The 24,580-nt window shown below is 32.8% G+C and overlaps 2 protein-coding genes across 2 annotated transcripts; both read left to right on the plus strand.

Annotated features, from left to right (window-relative positions):
- Positions 1 to 16: 16 nt before the first annotated feature.
- On the plus strand, positions 17 to 16,237 carry LOC105329074 (N6-adenosine-methyltransferase subunit METTL3). Its single transcript, XM_011430230.4, has 16 exons — positions 17 to 189; positions 1,752 to 2,049; positions 2,328 to 2,397; positions 3,164 to 3,213; positions 3,713 to 3,791; positions 6,202 to 6,291; positions 7,103 to 7,139; positions 7,470 to 7,589; positions 7,702 to 7,757; positions 7,933 to 8,058; positions 9,205 to 9,392; positions 9,848 to 9,886; positions 10,170 to 10,278; positions 10,679 to 10,744; positions 11,173 to 11,285; positions 12,849 to 16,237. Exons 1-16 carry the CDS (start codon positions 81 to 83, stop codon positions 12,964 to 12,966), a joined length of 1,668 nt encoding a protein of 555 aa, XP_011428532.3. The 5' UTR covers positions 17 to 80; the 3' UTR covers positions 12,967 to 16,237.
- On the plus strand, positions 15,554 to 17,487 carry LOC105329076 (uncharacterized). The gene is made up of 2 exons (XM_011430231.4): positions 15,554 to 16,129; positions 17,332 to 17,487. Exons 1-2 carry the CDS (start codon positions 15,554 to 15,556, stop codon positions 17,485 to 17,487), a joined length of 732 nt encoding a protein of 243 aa, XP_011428533.3.
- The last annotated feature ends 7,093 nt before the right edge of the window (positions 17,488 to 24,580 follow it).

Below are 24,580 nucleotides of genomic sequence, written 5' to 3' on the forward strand. Positions count from 1 at the left end.
GACAGCGTCTAGTCTTCAAAACGCTTAAAAATCTTGATTTACTTATTGAATGTTGTAGACGAGCATTGAAAGTAACCACAATGTCGATTAGTGGCATGCGAGCGCGTATGCTTCAGAGGAAAAAGGAGAGAGAAGGTTTAGAAGCAGAAATATCAAAATCAGTTTCTAAATCACAACCGTCTGTCTCGGGTATGTTGTGAAAATATGCACACCTTTCATTTATGAAATACTTTCTGGTTGTCACTAATAAATCAATCTTATCGTGTATTAACAGTACAATGTTGTATACTATGCACGTAACCGAATGCATTGTAAGGGTAATTGCATGACAATAATGTGATGACATATAATTTTGAATTATATATTCTACTGTCAATAGTTAACATTTAATATAAATAGGCTAAACACTGTACCAAGTTTTTGCTTCCACCACTTTATTTTGATAATCATAAATACGTTTGTACCCAAACTACGATCGACTAAAATGAAAAAAGTCCAGATTATCTGTTTTAAAGTTGAAACACTCCCTCCACCGCTTCATATACGAACCAAAAATAAAAAGTCTTCGGAGATTCATCTTTGCAAGCCAAGGGTTTATGCTCCTATACTACTACAATCCACACTGCTTCTCTACTACTTGAAGTGGAGCAGAGTGGATCGTTAACCCTTGGCTAGCAAAGATATTTGAGATTTTGCATTGCAAATTCTAGATAGAATGTTCTATCGTTAAAATGACAGATTTCCTACGGACCCGGTTTAACGATAGAATTCGTCCCATATACTCGCTTTGTAGCAAATAAAAAAATTACATCGCACTGTATCTTGCCTAAATTTTCATATTATTGGTCTCAAATGCCTTCAATGTTTCTCTTTTATAATCCCTTATTACCACATTAACTGTATTTGCAAAGAAATCATTGCCACTTTTAACATCGTGTTTCAAAATTCGCTGTTTATGGTCGCCATGTTAATGAAAAAAATCCGAGACATTCCGAGTGCGATTTCAGACAAAATGGCAGGCAAATTCAAACGTGTATTTTAACAAAATGTCTCGGTAAGACACATTACATGAATATTTTGTGGACTTAACTACATATGCATGTTCAAAAAGGTTTGTAATGTATAAAAAAGTGTTTTTCCCCTGCAGATTATTTTTAACAGACTTAAAATCGACGCAAAGCTGATCCGCAGCTGCTACATTGCAAGTATATGGGACAAATTCTTACTGTGACCTGAGTGTAGCCTGGTCACGGTAAGATTATTCTTTCTATGCAAATTCATGAAAGTACCCAGATGATAATGTTGAAAAATTGTGCGAGGTACATTTTTATTCCAAGTGCTTTGGAGAAAGGAAGTAAACATTTTCCATTATAAGTTTCTGTTTTTGTTCCTGTGAATTTTTCCCAGTGAACATTAATAATGTGTCAATGATGATATCTAGGATATTTTCCCTTTTGTCAATATCAGTTGTACTTTTTTCACAGGTATATGTAATTTTATTTTAAAAACGTCCAAATGTGATGGAAACAATAACTTAGAACAGACTATAGATAATAGATTGATTGATCCTGCAGTTAATAACATGAGTACGGTATCTTACAATCAGATAATATCTGAAGCACTCAATTTTAAAATTATCTTGTTAAATGTTAGTTGAAAATATATTTTGAGTATTTAACAGATGATTTCATTTTGATAAGTGTCTTTTGTCCTTTTGTTTTTTATTTTATTAATGATGTTATTTTGTAAAGATGGTCCAAAAACTGATAGTAAGCCAGAAACAACCACAGCCAGTACATGCTCTGCTCCCACACCAAAGGTAGCAACAGTCTCAGTCACACCAGACATAGTGAAAGACAGCCAGGAACCGGTCAAAGTAGACCCAGAGGTTGAAAAGAAGGTTCTGATGGTACTATGTGATATTAATCTTGACATCCCCTGTAATGCAGCTGTCATTGCAGACCATACCACAAAGGCTCTGGGAAGAGGCATCACTTTGGCTTCCATTGAGATCTTACTACAGAACTTTGCTTCTCAGCAGCTAATAAGGTTTGGATGAATATAACTATTACAATGTATTATATATGATGAATTAAAGATTACTTGCATATCAAAGTATGTGTTTACATTTCTGTGAATTATATAAATTAAAGTATATATAATGCAAGATTGACATTTGCTAACAAAATTAATGGGTAAGAATTTATTTATTTCATTTCTTAGCTAGAGTAACAATTTGATAAATACATTGTGAATAACAAATTTAAGTCTTTGTAACAGAGAAACCTTCTCCTAGTATTCACAAAGTCAGTATTTGTTTTATGCAGCATTATCACTGAAGAGAATCCTTCCTCTGGAAAAAGTAAATATGTTGTACAAGACCTAGATCTGACAAAGGTAAGATTAAAAATATTACATATAAATAATATGCAATAACTTTCTAATAAATTAAGGGTTTACTTTAAATCTTTATCTGTATTATAATGACTTTAAGCTGGTGGTTAAGTACGCGTTTTCTATGGTCAAACAATACGCTACGGCGTGGTTGGTAAATACCAGGTTGAATGATTTACCATTCTAAATTTTTGATTATTTTATTATATGCATGGGGGTATTATGCAGTTGTAAGCTTACTGCGTAACTTGTGTAAATTTTCCCCACATGTAAATAACTACTTTTACAGCATACTACATGTTCATGTACACATGTAGTAGTGTAACTGACTATCTATGTAATAAGTCCACTTGACAATAGGACCAAAAGATTTATTAATAAATGAGAGGTACACAATTTTGTGTATACATTTTGTCATATAATACAATAATAATATAATATAATATTATATTATTATTATATTGTTATTATATTATTATTATTATTATTATTATTATTATAATACAATATGTAATGTATTTTGATATACTGTAGAAACACATATTTTCGTTGGGTCAAAATTTCGTGTTTTTTTAACCAAATAAAATTCCGTTGGCATTTAATTTCGTTATATTTTTATCTTTTTGTATTCATTAATACTTTGGTTAAAAATTCGTCATGGATTTAATTTCGTTGATTTATACTGCCAACGAAAATAACGAAATTAAATCCTCAACGAATATTTCTGCTTCTACAGTAATCACTTTTTATTGCCTTGTTGTATTTGTAGCTTTTAGCTGTGATTAAAGACCCAAAATCAAAGAAAAGAAAAAGAGAAGAGTAAGTGACTGAGAAATCACCTCGATTATTATTTATCTTTTTAGTGATACATGTATGTACACCAAAATAGAAGCTGCAGATTTGTAGCTCTTTGGGATAGATGACCAGAGAGCTACAGTGCCACCCATTATTAGTGATATTTTGGGATTGCAGCTTAAATATATAGAGAAATAAATCAAGAAACAGGACACTTTTTTAAAATAAATATACACACTTTTCAATGGGTGGCACCGTAGCTCTAAGACTAGTGAGCTGCGGATCTGCATCTAGTATTAACTCTCAGACTCTTCTCAGCAATGTCATGCTGCCACAGGGCTGCTTTTGAAGATATGCCAAAAGAATTATATCGAATGTTTTAATAATGCATTCCAAACTGATTTAACTATATGTAGGTCAAACTTTGAGTACGTACATTGTATTTATTTATAAATGCAAATTTTACCACATCTGAAACGTTTTCACTGTATTATTGGTTGATGGGTTGTTTTTTTGAAAACAGAGAGGAAGATTCAGAGAATGAACCACCACACAAGCAGTCCAAACAACAGGGTGCCGAGGGAGGGATTGATGACATTGAGGTACAATATAACAATGCTACATGTAGCTCTTTTAAAGTCTCCAAAACAGATTTCTTTAGACATTTTGATTTTCTAGGTATAGTTTCTCAAAAATGGCTGTTTAAAATAATACAAAACTCTAGGAGTTGAAAGAACCTTATTTCTTTTGTGCAACTTTGTATTTTTGGGGGTGACCATGTTTTTTGGTATTTTATTTTTGGTTAGGGATGTGGGATCTAAAATTCAATACTGAAACAAATTTTAAATTATATTGTACTGGGAAGTGGTTTTAGTGTAAAAAATTATCAAAAATATTGACTTGGGATCTTTAAAAGCAATGTATATCGGACCACAGGCAAAATTTGATGTGTTACCTTGAACCTTGTCCCTGGCATTCTTGTTCTTTGTGTCACGATGCCAGGGATGGGGTAATTGAAAAAAGTATTTGTAATTGAGTGTAATTAATTACATTTTTCAAAGTAATTGAAAGTAATTGGTAATTGAGCCTGTCTTCAATTACAAGTAATTGAATGTATTTAAATACATTCCAAAAATATTGTGTATTTTCAATTACTTTTCAATTACATCTCAATTACTTTTCTCCAAGTTTAAGATATAATAAAGGTATCTTATAATGATAAATAGATTTTATACATGTTTGGCATGGACTTTTGTTTATACAATAATTAAATGTCCCATAATGTTTCATATGTTTATACAGTATGACACACTGCCCAGAGAAATAGGTAAAGATCTAATTTTGTGGAGGTGTGAACTCCTCCAATACCCAAGAACCCCAATTGATTTTAGACTCAAGGGAATCAAAATATCTCATTCTTGTGAATTATAGCAATTATTATTTATATACTGATATGCTGTAATGCCAAAAGTTGTACTTTCTCAATAAACATAGTTTTAATATGTGAATAAAAATTAATTCACTATAGAGAAAATATTATTCTGAACCAAAAATGAACTCAATGGTACTTAATGAATTTAATGTTAAAGAAAATTTTCAAGAAATCTGATCTGAACTGAACTATACAACCTTTAAAAAAAAATAACCGTACATAAATCCCTGTATATCTTTATGTCGTTAATATATGTTCTCAAGATTAAAAAAAATAAAACTAAAGTAATTGAAATGTAATTAATTACATTTATCAAAGTAATTGAGAGTAATTAATTACATTTTAAAAAATCAATGTAATTGTAATTGCAAGTAATTGATAAAATTGGCAATGTATTTGAAAGTAATTAATTACTTTTCAAAGTAATTGACCCCAACTCTGCACGATGCATTGTGATCAGTTGATATGTAGGTCATGCAGGGTTTGACATTAATTTTTTTAATTACTAGACCAGTGGTGCTACCTCAGCAATTTTTAACTAGCCCTGACTCTTTTACTACTAGAATAAATTAAAAGTAATGACAAACATAAAATATTAAATACCTGTTTCTGTTTAATTGTATTGGTTTATCTTTACCAATAATGAATCATTCAAACACTATTTAAGATTTTGATTTATTCAAAATGTACTAATAATAAGATAAGACAGACTCAATTAATTAATCACAAGAGGGTAAACTGAGTTTGTGAAGACGTCTTTAGAATTAAATAATTATCATTTTATTGCCCTTGGGGTTAATTTACACTATTATGAACTCCGTGTAGAGGGCGATTTAACTTTTGGTTTGGAGGAAATTACGACGAAGTTACCGATCAAAAAGTGAGTATTTCCCCCACTTCATCCTCTAGGTTAGTCATTGGGTTGTACTTAAATTACGGTTTGTAGAATTTATGCCTGTTATGAAAAAGTGTTTTTACTTCTATCAATATGAATATTACAGAAAAATTATGGGCACACTTTTTTTTCACACGACTAGTCGGGCTAGTACACAGACATTTTACCCCGACCGGACCTATCGTTTACTAGACAAAGTCGGTCAGACATGCCTTAGTGTCAAACCCTCTCATGAACCCTTGGAATTACCGTATTTTTCGGATGATTTCTTAGACAACATGCCCTCACCTCAGGAACCAAAATTAATCAACAACGTTAAGATTCCCATCCATAAACTGTATATATATCTTTGTTCCAATGTCATGGCCCATCAAATGATGCAAAGGTCATGGGAACTTGGGGTCACCAGATCCCCACCCCTTGGTAACCGGAAATAATTAAATATTTTGAAAGCAATTGAAATCCCTACCCCATAACAATGATAACCATATACAATATACCGGGATATTCTTATTGTGAAATGCAGGTATTTTGTCATTCCTCCTCATAAGCTTATGTACAGTTGCATAACTCATACACTGGTCATTTGAACAAAATCTTTATGTACATGATTTCTATGTAAAGCAGTGTAACTATGAAAATCATTAAACCGGTACATGATTGTGAATGTATTTAATATTGACAGAGTTTACTCTCCATGCAATCAGCCAAGGAAAGAGTCAGCAAACAAGTCAATGAAGAAATTCAGCAGCTACTTACACACCCTACTGCAAAGGTACATGTGCACCGTAAAGTCTTTCCAAACATGTAACTTCCTTTTGTACAAATCCTTGTTACTAACAAACTTGGTTTTGACAAAATTTGGGAATGTCTAGCTTCTGAATGAATATTAGTCTAAAATAACTATTAATAATTTGCATTCTTCTCCTTATATTAAGAACTGCGAATGCTAACGCCCGTTTCCCGCCTACATTTTACATCCAGATAATACGGAATTTCTGTCAGATATTCAAAAAGTTTTCTACTAGAAAGTATAATCAAATCTTAATCAATTTATATCAAAATAAAATTTGTAATCAAATTATTAATTTTTAAACAAAAGTTTTTCTAGCGCTGGGTCTTAAAAAAATTTCATTGAAATCGGTCTCTATGAGTGAGGAAAATATTATTTAGCGGCCCATATGTGCATAAAAATTTAATAACCACATGTTTACGTTGGATATTAAAGTAAATTTTCATTTAATTTATATTTGTTAATTATATTTTGAGATGAAGATGTTTTATAAAAAAAAAAAATCCGTTTTCTGTTAGTTTCTATTATGAAATGAGCTATTTTAACCCAAAATACATTGTTATCTCTCTTTGTTTGAACAGATCATTTACATTTAATGAAAATATACATTAATGTTTACATTATGATTAAAAATAAATTTAATTAGACAATTATCAAAAAATGACTTTTAGTTGGGCGGCTAGACAATGCTATCGTTTGCAGTCCTTTGATTTCTGTGTTTATATATTACTATGATTGTACAAAGTTCATGTGTATTTGATTAGTCTTAACATTTCAAATTTTTTCTTTGAAGGAACAAATTTTGGTATCAAGATTCAAATCTCAAGGAGGTGAGTTATTTTTGTCCCAAAAATTGTTGAGGTCTTTTGTTATCATTCACATGCAGATATGCCATGTATGCCCAAGAAAATATTTATTGCAAACATTGTACAGTAAAACACGCTTATAACGAAGTGCCAAGGACAGGCAATTTTGCTTCGTTATAAGCGTAATTCATTATATCCATTAAGTTTACAACATCTAATAAAGTCACGGGGAATACAAATTACTTCGCTGTAAGCCTCAATTCCTTATAAGCATGTTCGCTATAACTGTGTTTACTGTACTTATATTGACATTTATCATACATGTACATGTATGCTGTTTTGAATTTGTTGTAGGTGTTGCATTGCAAGAGTTCTGCCAGTATGGAACCAAAGAAGAGTGTCAGAAATTAAATGAATCTAAAGAGAAATGTGAACGACTTCATTTTAGAAAAATCATCCATAAACACACAGATGGTAGGATTGTATGATTGTACTTCTTTTAACAATGCCATTGTTTTTGTGCAGTACTGTATGAATTTTTAAATAGTAAATACAGTTATCATATTATCTGAATTCTGGTTTGTAGAATCCCTTGGAGACTGTTCATTTCTAAATACATGTTTTCACATGGATACATGCAAGGTTTGTTTCATATCAGTCTAAAAATCTTTAGATAAATTTTTGTAATCTTTAAACATGAATAGAATTTTGAGTTACTGGTGTGTATTTATGGTTCTTTAATTGAATTCTTTATAATTGTTTCACCTTGCAGCTGTTGATTAATAAAGTTGTATATGTACTATAATGGTTATTTCAGTACGTTCACTATGAAATTGACTACCCAGCCAAAAATGAAACAGCGGGTATGAAGAAAGAAGCCTTGCTGGCAAAGTCTGCTCTGGATAAAAGCAATGAGGGAGAAGTCCACATGTTTCCTCCCCAGGTAACTCATATTCTTTGTTTGACAACAAAGAAGGCTGGATGTGGTAGCCATGTAGAATAGCTGCAGGACTGTAGCTCCCGGTCTGAAAAAATTCGGATGGACGACCTGGGAGCTACAGTGCCTCCCATAGTAAAAAACTGCAATTTACGGCGCACAAAAAATTGCGCTAGTTTTGGACTTATTAACCTTATTTTCACACAAATTCTGTAACAAAAATTAGTACCATTAAATTCTTCAGCAAATTTACTACTGACATCGTCACTTAACTTGTCTCAGATTTTCTCTTAACATGATAACCGACCTCGGAAAATAAAGTATGTTCATTTACGTCGAGATCGAGAGTCGCCATTTTTAAATGTAAACAAACTTGCACCACTTCAATTCACAGGGCTGGTGATGGTGTTTAAAAGACTATCAGAAGTAAGTGAAGTGACGATATCTGTAGTAAAATGTCCGAGGAATTTTTTGGGATCAAATATTTGAACAGAATGTGTTCGTAAATGAGATTAATCAGTCCAAAACTAGCGCATTTTTTTGTGCGCCGTAAATTGCAGTTTTTTACTATGGGAGGCACTGTAGCTCCCAGGTCGTCCATCCGAATTTTTTCAGACCGGGAGCTACAGTCCTGCAGCTACCATGTAGAATATATATTAATTTCCTTAATATGGAAAGCTCTGAATAAATTTATAAAAAACTAATGAGATTTTAAAGTTGAAATACATGTGTTTGGAGTACTTTTTTTCTTTTATGATACATTGTAATAGTTTTATGGCTTAAGAAACTCTTGTCTAAAATTGTACGGTAGATCTTATGGTACCGTAATTTGTTGACTATCTAGTCTTGGTTTAATATTGAGTTGTGGGAAATGTGTCATTGTAATAAAATGGCTTTGTATAATATAATGTAATTGTTGCAATCTGTAAAGCAATAATGGGTGTGTTGAAGCATAAATGTAATGGTCAACAAGTTGAATATAAGAATTTTTCTTCTGTGTATAAAAAAACCCCACAAACTTGCAAGCATTTAAAAGATGCAGTAAATCCAGAAACAGATATGAGAAATTGTTTTGACTGTCAGAGTCTTGTGCAATCAGATTGTGGTAGGCAGAGTTAAGAATTTATCAGTGTTTCTATTTTGATATTGTAGTGGGTACAATGTGACCTAAGAAACTTTGACATGTCGACCCTGGGGAAGTGTGCAGTAGTCATGGCAGACCCTCCGTGGGATATCCACATGGAACTTCCCTACGGAACCATGCAAGACGATGAAATGAGAAAACTAGATGTTCCAGTCCTTCAAGACGATGGATTTATATTCCTCTGGGTTACAGGAAGGTTTGTTAACGTTATTGCGTAAACAATATTACATAGGTATTATTATTATTAAAACGGATTTGGTGTGCTTTTTCCGATAGCGTCACATTCAATTCTGTCAGCAATTCTGTGAAATCCACAAGCTCTGGAATTGCGTAAGAGAGCATAGTTAACTCGATCCGCCTAAGAAAACGAGCTGACCAATCATAAAGTTTTAATATCAGGAGTGTGTATTGTTTATGCTTGACGTAACAGACAGAGTTGATTGTGACGCTATCAAAAAAAGCACACCAAATCCGTTCTGATAATAAATATCTCATGAAATATAAATACCAGTCAAATGCTGGTATCTGTTTGTTCTGAAATTTGTTCAATGTATAGTGTGAACGACTACCATTTAGTACAGTTCTGAAATTTGTTTTCAAGCAAAACATCATTATCTTATTAATTGTAAGCCTTATATTACTGTGTTCCAGAGCCATGGAACTGGGCAGAGAATGTCTTGACCTGTGGGGGTAAGTTAAATTGTGATTGTTTTCTTTTGAAAGTACTGGTAGTAAATAATGAATAGTACAAATCATGTACATTGAGTACATGTACATTTAATCAAACTTTAATGGCCCTATTTGTTTGACAGCATTAGAATTATCAAAATTCTTAAACCCATTTACATTATATAATACTTGTAAAACTCTTCTAATTCATTGATTTTGGATTCGTTTTTCAGGAAATAACAAATAAGCTTACAGGTTATAAGATATATGCACTAAAACATTGATTTCATAAATTTATCAACAGATACAAGCGTATTGATGAGCTGATTTGGGTGAAGACCAATCAACTGCAGAGAATCATCCGAACGGGGCGAACCGGGCACTGGCTAAACCACGGCAAAGAGCACTGTCTGGTCTGTTCTTATGTCACATACGACTCTTTGAAATGAATGCTTGTTGTATTCCATGCAGTGATTCCTTGTTGATTCAGATTTTTTTGGATTCAGATGTACTGTGTATGCATTGAATCTCAAAGTGTTAAATGAGCATAATGTAAAAGAAAATTGAGGTCTTCATGCACGGTCACTTAGCAAGTAATTCTTCCATGTTTCCTGGTGTTTATTTTTCTTTTAATGTATTTAAACACTATAAAAGTAGAGTTTTGTTAATGGTACATGATATATGAACATATGTACTACAATGAAAATGTTTCACTGAAAGATTTCCTATTGATTTAAAGAAAAAAGAACTTTTATCAACCTGTACAGCACTTCCCATGACCTCTTCTCAGGCATGTTTTACTTTTTTGTTTAGGTTGGTGTAAAAGGGAATCCCAAGGGAGCCAATAGGGGTCTAGACTGTGATGTGTTGGTGGCTGAGGTAAAATACTTCAGTACATTATCTTAACATAAAGAATGTTTTTTCTGAGCAATCAATCATCATAATGGTTAGGCCTATAAAAAAAAATTGTGTGTTAAGGGTAACACTGATGAAAAAATTAGGTTAGGTAGGTAGGGATTTTTTTTTATTTTATCATATTTTTTTCTGCATGAATCCTAAGAATGTTTGTTTGTGTCACATTTAAAAAATGATTTTTTATAGAAATAATGTAAAATTCACAATCAGATAAAAATTGACATCTAAAAATGGTAAGATAGGGGCATTTTTGTAGGTTAGGTCGGATTACCCTAAACACACAACTTTTTTTTTTAGGCCTTATATATATATGTACATGTACATATCCAAAATCCATGGATTTTGGAAATGAGATTTTTCCACACTATAACATAGGGGTATTGGTTTTGCAGGTGAGAGCAACCAGCCACAAACCAGATGAGGTGTATGGTATCATAGAAAGGCTTTCCCCAGGGACTAGGAAGGTGGAGCTGTTTGGGCGTCCCCATAATGTTCAACCCAATTGGTGAGCAATCTTATTGGATCTGATTTAACTTAGAATACTTTAAATTCCTAATTTAATAAGAAGAATCATTAATATCTGCATACGATCACCAGAAGCTCCCATGGCGGATTTAAATCTTGGTATTATTTTTCTGACAGTTGTAGACTATTGTACGTGTATATAAAATACATGTATATTGAAACTTTGTTGTTTGTGATTTTGCATGCATGTATATTATCTTGATATGGATACAAAACAGCGGTATCGCAGAACTAAGTACACATGTAAAATAATGAATCTCATTATTTTTATATATGTTGAACCATTTAATTATGGTTCTTCTTTCCACCATACACAAAGATAAGTTTCAGTGGTATTAATGATTTTCCAAAAGAAATCAAAGTTTTGGGTCTTATGATAAATAATGCACATTACCAGTATTAATTGGAAAATATTTCAACTGAAAGACATTTTTGAAGAAATAAAAGGGAAGCTTTTTTTTCAAGTGTACTGCTTTTGTCCAGTAAAAATCACTAATGGCATCATAGTACAGTAAAATTTGGTTATAGCGAAGTCCTAGGAACTAATGGATTTACTTATATCCGTAATTCGTTATATCCATATAACAAATTCCTAATAATAATTATTTCGAATTCCCTATATACATTTTTTCTTTCACCAGACTATAATTTTTTATTAATTGAGGAAGAAATAAAAATAATTTGATACCTTTAATAGGCGGATTGTGAATTGAAAAATTAATATGAAAATAAATTCATTCAAACTTTTATGTTAAATGGCAGTGCAAACTTTTTAAATTTTAAAGAAATTCGTTATATAAGTATTGAATTTCGTTATTATTCTACTCAATGGGACTCAAAATCAGTTCACTATATCCGTAATTCGTTATATCGGAATTAGTTTTACCCATAAAATTTTGCAAAGATTTGAAAAGAATTTTATTGGGGACTTAAATAAACTTCGCCTTATCCGAGAATTCGCTATATCCATGTTCATACTAAACAAGTTTTACTGTACCTAAATTCCTTGTAAAACAAACACATTTAATAGGATCTTTGCACTGTGACTGTAATGATGTTGGAATAAATTTCCACAACCAAAAAAAACACAAAAAGGAAACTGTTTACAAGATATAGCTCACTTAATTGTTGTCATATCATAAGTAATTTTTTGACCATTTGAAAACTGGCAGACCAGACGCTATACCCCATTTAGCAATCTATTGAAATTAAGCTATTGAAAACATCAAATATTGATATATTTGAGAAAATGTATCAAAATTCTGATGATGTAATTTTATAAAGTTTACAGATGTGTATCTTTTTTAACAATCTGGTTTTTATCCAAATACTGGATGAAGCAGTAGAGATATCTCTACAGCAGTCCACAAAAATCTCACTGAATTCTTTACCTTTGGCTCTCTTTCATTTTACCTTACAATTAATGCATTTGACTTCTTTGCTTTCTTTTGCTTTTACTGGTGGTTTCAAATCCATAATTTCAAGCCACATTGATAATGGTTTTCCATTTTACCTACATTAACACATTGCATTCCTGTTACAGGATTACTCTTGGTAACCAGCTAGAAGGAGTGAGATTGAAAGACCCAGACATTGTGAGCAGATTCAAAGAAAAATATCCAGATAGTAATTGCTTGGAACCCCCCAAGCCAAAGACCTGAGACTACCCCAGAAGAAGTTGAAGGCTCAAATTTCATGTACATGTACCTGACTCCATAGATAAATAATGGTGTCCAGGCTATTCTACACCTTCCACAAACACATACATTTGTTTGTACTTGTGTGTATTTGAGTGGGGGAAGCAGACAACTAATTGTTAAGTTGTTTTGTTATGAATCTTTCTGTTTGATGTACATTTCTTGGTTTGCAATAAATATACATTTTGTGTGTTGCAGGGAAGACATAATGTGTTTCTCTTTCTGTCCTTTAATATTCACTAAGGTTGCTTATCATAGGTAGCTAATGCATTTTCAATTTTAAGAATGTTGAATTTTGTTGGCCCTTCTACACCTTCAAAGGTGACACAGTGTCAGAGAATAACTAAGAGATACTCTGTTTAATTAACACAGTTGTTTGAAAATTGTTTTGAATTTACCCAGTCTTAAATATGCCCACTTACAAGGAGGATGAAAGGGGCAAAAATAAAATGGGTGAATACTTCCCTGTATACAGTAACAAGTTAAGAAATAGGATGTTATTAATGATAATACAGGTACAGTACATGTAGGAATTTTTAAGGGTGCTAAACACAGCTTATATGTATGATGTAATTGAATGAGGGATAAGTAAAACTGACCCATTTAGTATGAAAGAAGGATGTGAAAATTTCAACATAGATATCTTAGGCCACACCAATATAATTTTTTGTTTGTCGGACATCCAGTGAAAAAAGGTTTAACGAGGCCGGGTCTAATTTGTTCTGCCCTAGATTTTTAACATGAATTTCTACTGATATAATTATTATTTTAAGATAAAAAAAAATAAGACATTTACCACACCGTTTGTTTAGGAGGGCATCTCAAAGTTTGTTCATTTTTAACATAGGACCCTATGGGATTTTGCTTGAAATGTATAAATTTTGCACATTTTTTACATTTTTTTAAAACTTCTGCACTAGGGATTTCTTTTTCTGTTCTACATATTAAAGTTATTGCTAAAAGGTATCAAATAGTCAAATAAAAAAAGCCTTTTACCTCCTGGTTTGTTCCAGGGGTCTTAACAAAGTTGTTTTTTGTATGCCCAATTTCCCAGATTTGTCAGATAATGGCTATTTTTTATTTGACAAAGGCGGAAATGGTGATCTTTATAGTATTATTAAAACATTCAGACGTATTTAAGTAAAAAATAAATATATAACATCACATATTAAGGGTCATTAATATAAAATACATGGTTACTGTCTTGTAATATATAAATTAAACTATAAGCTATATTCAGGCGGGTTAAGAAAACGTGATAAAGGGCTAGGCTTGCTGAACCCTCTTCACGTTTTCGACCCGAGCCCAAATATAGCTTATACTTCGAGACAGTTATGTTTATTCCACAATATAACATTAATTTTACCCATCAAACGAGCTATTTTTAACAAATTTTGCTGAATATCTGCAGTTGAAACTATCACGCCATGGCGTCAACCAAGCAAAAAGATGACGTCACAATACAAATGAAACACTGCGCGAAAGCGTGCATACTCGTTCTGTACTCGGCCTCGTTAAGCGAGCGAGCGATTGTAAAGTTAAAAAAAAATTTATTTCTAGGCGATAGTTTTAGGTGGTACATAAATAAATTTGTGTGGACAGTTATATTTTCCCTACTTAATAAAACAGAATTACCTGGATGCGGGAAATTAAATAATAATATTATTGTATAGTTTTATTTAAATACAAGCGTGCTTGGTTCGACAAACAAGAAATTTTATTGGTGTGGCCTTAATATCAATGGAAAGTCACAAGAAGAGCTGTCACTAATGTGACAGCAAACCAGGTTTTCTTTTGGTTGAACAGTAACCATAATCCATTCATCAACCCTGAATTAATGAACACTACATATCCAGAGAAATGGGGTTAAATAACCAAGTTCAACAGCTGGTATTTTTTTTCATAAATAACCTGAAATTAAAATCATAGCAATATGCACACCTCTTATATATGTACAATTGATCTGCAAAAGAACAACTTTCTATCTTGAAAACTGTAGAGGGAGTTATCCGTACAAGGAATATATTTCAGCCTTCTTGGAAAACGTAATTTAAAGTCGGAGAGGACTATAATATTTCAGCTACAATACATTGATAATGTTAGTGATATGGTCCATGGGCCTCTTTAAATTTTTTAATCCCCAAAAAAATTCGAGTACCAAAATGATGCATTAATTTTATTTTTTCATGCAGTTTTTTTTTTAGTTATTATTTTTTAAATGTAAAATGCAATAAGCATTACTATTACACACTTCTTAAACATTGCGCAAGTTTCGGGTAATTATACTTGGTTCTTAAATTCCACGTCTCACAAACTCTTGTTATAGATGAGATACGATTCGGCCGAGGTGTGCCGAGTGCTTATACAATAAGAAAGTAAGGTGAAAAGGAAAATGGAAACACCGTGAAGGTTGTCTGAAATGTCTGTCATGTAGCTTAATTGTCGTTTTTCGTTATTTTCAAGTATGATTTCAAACTGTGTTAGGACGAAACTTGTGCATTCCCGAGTAAGTCCGAGTTTTACTTGTCTGATACATACCTCAACGATCTGCATGAAAGATCACTACAAGACATTGCAAGTGGAGTCAGATGCATCTTCGACAGAAATAAAGGAAGCATACTTGAATTTATCAAAATTATACCATCCAGATGTGAACCCGGATGAAAATGCGAAAAGAATGTTTCAGGAATTAACAGAAGCATACGAAGTGCTTGGAAATGAGAAAGGAAGGCACGCTTATGACAATAAATTTATCATGAGATTTAAGGAAATTCGACACAAGAGTGCCAAAACCAGCAAGAAAGACCCTGATCGCCGTAGCAAGAAAGACCCTGATCGCCGTAGCTATAAAGAAATTCATGAAAAAATCAAAAAAGTATATCAGAAAGATGAAGAACTGTTCAAGGAATGGGTACGTAAAGATGAAGAAAATATTAGGAGGTTTTTTGAAGAACACATGTATGGGGAACGTAAAGATGAAATAAGAGAAAGGGAGAGGATAGCTAAGGACAGACACAAGAAGAACGAAGATTTATATAAGGCTATGAATGAAAGAGACCAGGGGAAAATGGAAAAAATGGAAATAAGATTAATGAAACAATTTGCAAAAGTGCTTGCAATAGGACTCGTAGGAGCGTTTCTTCTTGAAAAACTTTCAGAGTCATAAATGTTGAAAACAGTTTCATTTTTTTTAATGGAGTATATTTGTTTTAGATTATTAAAATGGAAGCTTTGATCTCTAGTTTTATTTAAACACACCTACTGTTTTTCATGTTTGTCTATTTTGTTTGACGCTTTGTAATATTTTTAGCTACGTGTAACTACCAAACCAAATTTTACTCATTCCTTGTTAAAGGCCAAGATCTAGTAAATGAAAGGTGCCTACAGGTTTATGAAATTCAAGGTATTAATTCTTTCAATGATGCTTCAAAAGAATAGCTTTGTTTGATAAAGTGTATCGGGACTTAAATTTTTGTTAAACACAATGGAAAATCATGTTTTGAAATGTCATTTTCTACAAAATATGAAGTAAATCAGGAACAAATCTCAGAGTTTTGTCCACATTTTTATAAAACTTCTGAAATATATCTAGAATGCCTACAGTCTCTCCAAAAATGGCATCAAACAAGCTCCTGACCTCCTCTTTAAAATGATATGTCAAATTGAATCTAGGTATCAGGATTACTTTTTCATGATCTGATTAAGAATGTAAGAAACTGTTTTATTTTCTGTATAATTCCTTTCAAGGGGAAAGTTACGGGAAAATTTTCATGACATCAATTATGACACCATAATGGCTCTAGCATCAAAAAGACACTCTGGAATCATTTACTGGTACATGTGTAAAAAAAAAAAATACATTATATAATATATCTCTAGATCTATTACAAATTAACTGCTAACTTCAGGTTCTGGGTGGGATTAAAAGTACTTTAGAGGAGGTAATGTTAAAAAACATTATACCTCCTCTCAAGTACTTTAACTTCCACCCAGAACCCAAAGTTACCAGCTTAAATAATATACCGGTATATCCATTCCAAATTGTTCCACCATAAGCTATTATTTACCAACTTTTTCACAGAGTCAATTCACCCAAAATGTGAAAAAAGAATTTTTGAGAAATGCAAAGTCAGTTATTTTGATGAATAATTGTATTATCAATTTTGGAGACGATCGATGTGACCAGTAACATCTGTAAATGAGAAATTGCTTTTATGTATCATTTCTCTTTGTGCCTGGTTATGAGTTGAAATTTTTTCACCCATTAAGATAATTTTGAGGGTTGTTTTTGTTCTACATGCAGGTTGTCTATCCAAATTTTTTTTTTAGACCGGGAGCTACAGACCTGCAGATAAGAAAGGCCATAAGGACCTCGTATATTTCATGACCCCAACTGTAGGGGTTCTGATTCCAGGGCATCCTCACATTGTCAGGGTCCTGAGTCCACTTGTGGCTGTGGGACGTCAGTGGATTCAGGACCCCTGACATTATGAGGATGATTCCAGGGTGTCATATAGTATGTGTTTATTCATATAATGTTTAAAAGTCCTCTAATTTACTTCAACTGATAAGAAAAGGAGTGCATATTTAGAAAGACCATAAAACACACGTCTTCTAAAAAAAGCCCCCCCTCCTCCCCCCAAGGTTTGGAGGTGCTACAGTGTTTGAAAATGTCATTCTATTGTGCTGCTATTGAATTTGAATAAAAGATGAAGAAAACACATTTAGAGAAGAGAGTGAAGCTCTCTATCAAAGTTAAGAAGATGTCATGATAGTCTTTAGGGCAAGAGTTTGGGAAGTGGGGGGGGGGGGGGGGGGCGGGGGGTTATTCTGTTCTTTTTGCTGACATCGAATGAAAAGAAAATTTAGAGAGGAAATAATTAAGGCAGTCTACCAATTTTTCTTAATTCTAAATGAAGTGGGGGAAGGGTATGGATTTCAGGGGTGGTGGTAATACTATGGACTCGGGTTACTGTTAAGGTTTATCGACCTTTTGTACTCATTTGTATATGGGGGAGGGGTTATAATTGATTTTGGCGTAAAAAAAATAATATTGGATTATGTAAGTGCATCAATTTCGAGATGACGAATAAAAGTAAGACGAGCTACATAATGCTCACAAATATCGGATATGCTTTAATAAACTACTAGTAACATATCGCCTTTGTATGCGATGGATCAGCATGTGCGGTTCCATGTTTCCGGAGCAGGAGGGGTGGGTCTGAGGAATATTTAGATATTTTTGTCGGAGACGATGCCTCGAAATCTTTATATTCACTGCTCCAATGACACCCCTGCTAATGTTTATAATTGTCATTTAGATTTTAGACCAAATGGTTTTATTTAACCATTTCAGTTTCGCAGTAAAAATCGTACCTCGTATTTATAATCTATTTCATAGAATCTAGGTACTTGTAATCAAATATAAAATCAAGGGGTTTATTGATTTGAAACTTTATCTTCATTACTGTAATTGGTGGATAAAATGTGTTCTAGAAATAAATGTGACAATAAATGTTGCAACAATTAACATGCTTAGTAGAGATTCCCCCTGAGGATAAGTTTTCGATCCGCGCCTGACCTAGTAATAGTATCAGTAGTGAAACAGACTATGCTGTTTTATGCAGAATGTTTCTTGAAAATGGTTCAATTTACCAAGTTTTTATGCAAAATAGACACCCATTATTTTTTTAAAAACTAATATTGCACACCACAAGTATCAAACATGACTATGATTTTATTAAGTAATCCAATGTTTATATTTTCAACCACTCTACATGTGGTTGAAAACGAACGATAACTCTGTTCTGAATATTATTGTTTAATATAAATAACCGCTATATGGTGAAATAAGACATACATCTTAAAAGATTGTCATGTTTTAACATCAAAATCAAAGTAGGATATGATATGAAAAACGACCAGTATTTACGTATTTTGAGAAGATTATCCGAACACTTTTACTTCCGCTCGAAATTTTACAGGAACTGAACAAATCTCGATGAAGTCTCGTGGACTTTCATTCGAGCACCTCTGGATTTATTATATACTTAGCAACGATAAAGAAAACATTCCGAACACATTCGCAGGGGTGAATGAGTACGTCGTCAGAATGTTATGTACTCTTAACAGCGGATGTGCCATTGAAACAGTGAAGAAAAAGTAGATAAAATCAATTGTACTATTTTTAAAAGATTTAGAAATTTGTTTGAACAATTTAAGATAAGTGTACTGCTGTACGCACGATTTTTTTTCAAATGAAACCTATATATAAAAAAAAAAGATGCTTGTCAAGTATAGTTTATGATATAAGCTATGTCTAGTTCTTTGATGATAAACAACAGAGATTTAGTGAAGAAACAGTATATGCCGTCATATTTTGCCGCCACAAAATCAAATATTTTATTATATTTACATCTACCGAGTTCGATTCCCTCTGTTCCTTACAGAAACCTATAGAACCAGCCAGACTGAAATTTACATGTCCAGTTTATCGATCAGTGGTCAAAACCTATAGCGACTGAAACTGACAGGACTGAAATCTACACGCCCCGTTCATCGATTGGTCGAAACCTAGCTACAGCGACCAAAGAAAAATCACGGACTGCAAGAAATAATCATGATGATATCAGACTGAAATTCCCATAGCTATAGGAGACAATTTGGTAATTTCTTTTAGCTAACGTACTGGTGTACATTAACAGTAATGTAGTGAATTTTACTTACTTTTTACAATCAATTTATTATAATTTGTTAAGACAGATGTAAATATAAACAATAAAATGCGTTCTTTTATTATTCATGCGGGTTATGTAGGTAGCGATAATTCCAGAAAAAATTTATATCACCCGCTACGGCGGGTTGTGTATTTTTTTCCTTCTATGTCGCCACCTTCATTTCTCGCATGTATTGATGAAATGATTTCTTCGAGGATAACTGTGGGTTATGAAGGTAGCGATCATTGCAAAAAAAAAAATACATACTAGTAACCCGCTATCGGGAGTTATGTATTTTTTTTGCAATGGTGCCACCATATCTCACACGAATCACCAAAGAATCGTTTTATTATTTTGTACAGCTGAATAAATAAAATGAAATTCGTTTTAGATTGCTCCACAATAATCACAAAGTCTTTCTTGTATTGGGATAGAGAAGTGTCTACCATTTTCTATTCCATGATTGTGTGTACTTATATCAAACTGTCTCTATTTTTAACTCACCTAAATGACCTTTTTTTTTATTTTTGCATTGTCACTCTTCAATTCATGCAATGTATGTTATGTATTTTTGGGAGTTGATTTTAATCAACTCTCCTATGCATTTACTCGGGCAAACCAAACGTGAAACAGTGTTTGGACCTAAGCACAAATCAATACCGCTGCCAACACTTAGTTCCTGAAAATAATCGATAAAATTCGATGCAATGTATTCTGAAGCATTGTTTTTCAAGAAAACTCATTTATCAATACCATGAAAATTGTAAGATTTTAAATGGTACAAACAGTTTAGATATTTTTTGAAGTCGTATGCATGTATACATACGCTAGACTTCAATGTACTAGTCTCGTTCAACCAGACGCTCGGCTGTCTCCGTTAATATGCGACAAAACAGAGAGTCTCTCTTGCTTGTCGGAGATAAACGGAGACAGTCGAGCGTTTGGTTGAACAAAACTAGAGTTTAATCTTGCCTGGATCCATACAATTTCTCAGAAATAGTTCGATTACTGATACTACTTGCCATGCTAAATCACATATCATTGATTTTAAAATAAACGATAATCGATAAAATCAACTCCCGTCAGCAGTTCAGTACTTTGATTGTTCATTTGATTTTAAAAACAATTCACCGGGATATGAAGTTGGTTGGTCACGTGATCAAATCCTGTGAAACCCGAAGGGCTTCTCGGTAGATTTGATCACGTACCAACCAACTTCATATCCCGGTGAACTTTTTAACATTGCTGTTTATTACTTATATTTACGTTTGAAAAAGAAAAATCGTCCAAAACTATTAAAATTACCGAGATTTTAAGTTTACAATAAAGACAAGCGATAAGCGCATGCTATGATCATTGTGACGTCATGAAAAAAGATCATGCAGAATTGAACGTTTTCGCTATTCTATAGGTTCATATACAAATGTAAATATAATTTTGTAATTTATGCAGTTGAGAGAATAAAGAAATTGTCATTGTGTATTTTTTTTATGGTAATTGCTGGGTGTCATCCATTAACAATTTTAACTTCATCTTGAAAACCACATGGTAAATTGTCACTTAGCAATATTGAACTAAATATGTGTCTATTTTAGGAAATCTACTTAAATTTCCTGCATTGTATGCTCTTAGAAATAAACTCCACGCATTTTTTTTTAAGTATAAGTGAAACTGAAAATTATAAAAGATGATTTATGGCATGCGGGTCTCCTTTACCAAAAGATGTCAAATCCAGTTCTCTCCCATCACCCACCCCCCTCCCTTTTTATCGATCAAATTCGCCGCCCCAGTATGAAATACCTTATAGTTACTCCCCTCCAACTGTACAGATAATTCCCTCTACAGTTTTCCAGTATAAAGGAAGTTGTTGTTTTGCAGATCCATTGTAAATAAATCAGAGATGTGCATATATTGCTTGAATTTTGATTTTTGATAATTTATGGAAAAACACCCACCTGTTGAACTAGTCATTTTTTGCATAATATTGCATATAGGGTACCTGAGTTGCACGGTTAAGCTCTTCTGCAGTTTTCAAGATAGAAAGTTGATGTTTTGTAGATCAATTGTACAAAATTATATCAGAGATGTGCATAGTCCTTGGATTTTGATTTTTGATAATTTATGAGAAAAAATACCACCTGTTGAAATTAGTAATTTTTGGCAAAATATTGCATATAGTGTATCCCTATTGTATGGATAACTCCTCCTACAGTTTTTTTTTCAGATAGGAAGTTGTTGTTTTGTAGACCAGATATTTGCATATTATTTGAAGTTTGATTTTTGAGAATTTACAAGTTTAGCTTCTTTAAAAAGAGCTTACCGTCTTTATCGCAAACTCGTGACAGCAATCGTTTAAGTTATGAAAGAAAATTTAATTCAATGTCGTCTTTCTCTACATGCCATGGCGTCGGAAATGAAAAAATACCGCCCGTGGAACTTATTTATTTTTGGGCAAATTATTGCATAAGAGTACCCTGTTTCTCTGGATATGTAGTGTTGATTAATCAATTCAAGGTTGAAAATGGATAATGGACTGGCACTGAAACACATTCGTACGTACGTTCACACAAAAGAAACCCCGGTTTGTTGTCACATTGACAGCTTTTCTCTTGTTCAAACATCAAATAATCAAAGCGGGAGTAACAGTCAGAAGAGTTTCAGATTAGGGTTAAGACTTCACAATGAAGCTTAAAATGCAAACATGATACTCTATGACATGTAATCTAAGGGTTGTGGTACTTATAGTGACCGTCATAGCCTGTGAGCCTCTCCACACCGTTCAACTTCTTAAAATTTTAGCTTCAATGTATTAAGTATGTTCGTACATTCTTCTTCTAAACACTGGTATTTAATTCTTTGTTTTTACGCTTGTTAGAAGTGGTTTTTTAAATTTTAATATCATATTCCATTCATGCATCTCTTATTTATTTCTTATTTTTTAGCAAATTATCGGGGCGGCGGTCGCCACTGTTCAGACGCCCAAGACTGAGTAACTACATCCCAACAATGACTTTGAAATATACACCATTCTTATAAAAACTTTACTGTAGCTTAAGGGAGGCTCGATCCTATGTCGATGGTCAATAAATTACCAATCAGGTCTAATTTTAGATACTAAATACTAGTAAAAAAAAAATCTATTTTTTTTTATTTCAATGTTTTCCTATATCTTTATATCATTATAGAACTCTTCTTCTTTAGGGAATTAAAATAGAATTTTAAAAAATGGTCACATCCATAGCATTGATACTTAATTTCAGCATATCTCTCATTTCAGGTCATCCAGATTTTCTAGTCATTAGTTTTTCAGGAGTGTGGCCTTCACCCTTATGTAAGTCATTGATCAGTGTTACACAAACGCTTATGAATGACTTTCGTTATTAGTAAGTGACCGTCATACGGTTATTCAAATATGACAAACTTCACAAAGTCATTAAACTGTGCTGCGTCAAGATTGGCACATCTACGAGTAAGTCAAAACTTTGCTTGTCGAATCCACACAACTAACAGATGTATGAAAAATTACTACAGAACGTTGGGACTGGAATACAATGCAACTGATCACCAAATAAAACAAGCCTACAAGAAACTAGCAGTAAAATACAGCCCAAATAGAAATCGGACAGAGAGGGGGGCAGCGATATTTCAGGAAGTAACAGAGGCGTATAAAGTGCTGGGAAATGAGAAAAACAGGCAGGAATACGACAGTCGACTCCCCATGAGATTAAAAATTTTTCTAGCAAACCCAATAGCGGCTATCTCTAGGCGTGTGTATATTAACGCAGATGAAAACGAGGAACGAAGAAAAATAAATGATAAGGAGAAAATAGAGAATGAAGCAGTTTCTAAATATTTTTTAGTTGTGGGTCCATTCTTTGCGTTTTTGTTAATACTGAAATATTATGGATATTGAAATACCGTGAACCACCAATTTTGCACTTTATTGAGCAGCTGTTGAGGCAGTAGGGATATCTGCCTGCGTTGCTCTATAAATACTGTGAAAGTACAAAGTACATTTGGTTAAATATTCTATATAGCTTTTTATGTATGTACTGCTACTGCTAAATGATACATCATGCACGAGATGATATGTATGTATGTATGTATGAATTAATTTGATTAATAAATTTAGAAATGATCGAGTGATATCTTGTCTATAAGCTTTCTAGTTGGCGATGGTGCATCATTTTACTCAAATGGACCATAATGGCGATCAATATCATATATGTTAAATATGTAAATATGGTACTGGTAGCATGTTAGTTTTAATTTAAAAATCTGTTCATAATTTCTAAGGTGTTTGCAACTCTTATTTTTGTACTGTACCTGTCTACTACCATTCATGGTTTACCGGTGTATATTTTCATTTACAATATAGCAAGTAAATGTGTGGATAATGGGCCATTATGGGAGGGGGGAGGGGGGATTCAGGAACCTTCCTGGAAGTGGAAGCCACATATTTTTTCATTGCATGCAAAGGTATTTAATTTCTAATGAAAAAATAAATTACTTAATATTTACATTTTACCACTAAAATAAACTTCAATGGATGCGGGCTTTAAGACCAACATTCCCTCTGGCCCACCCCTTCTAGATCCATACATGTGTCGGCCTTATTTATTTGTAATCTTCCTTGGTGTGATTGACTGCCCAAGTTACATGTATATAGTTCTCAACACATTTGATGGTTTTTTTTACAAATTAAAACATGTTAATTAAGTGCAATTGAAAATTTGAAATAGATGTAAGGGAAAAAATCCAAAATTTTGTCATTGACTTATCAGTTTTATGTGCCTACAGTCTCTCCAAAAACCTCGCACAAATTTTGAAGAATTCAAAGTTTTACAAAAAAGTATGACATA

This window comes from Magallana gigas, chromosome 3, assembly GCF_963853765.1.
Source record: "Magallana gigas chromosome 3, xbMagGiga1.1, whole genome shotgun sequence".
NCBI lineage: Eukaryota > Metazoa > Mollusca > Bivalvia > Ostreida > Ostreidae > Magallana > Magallana gigas.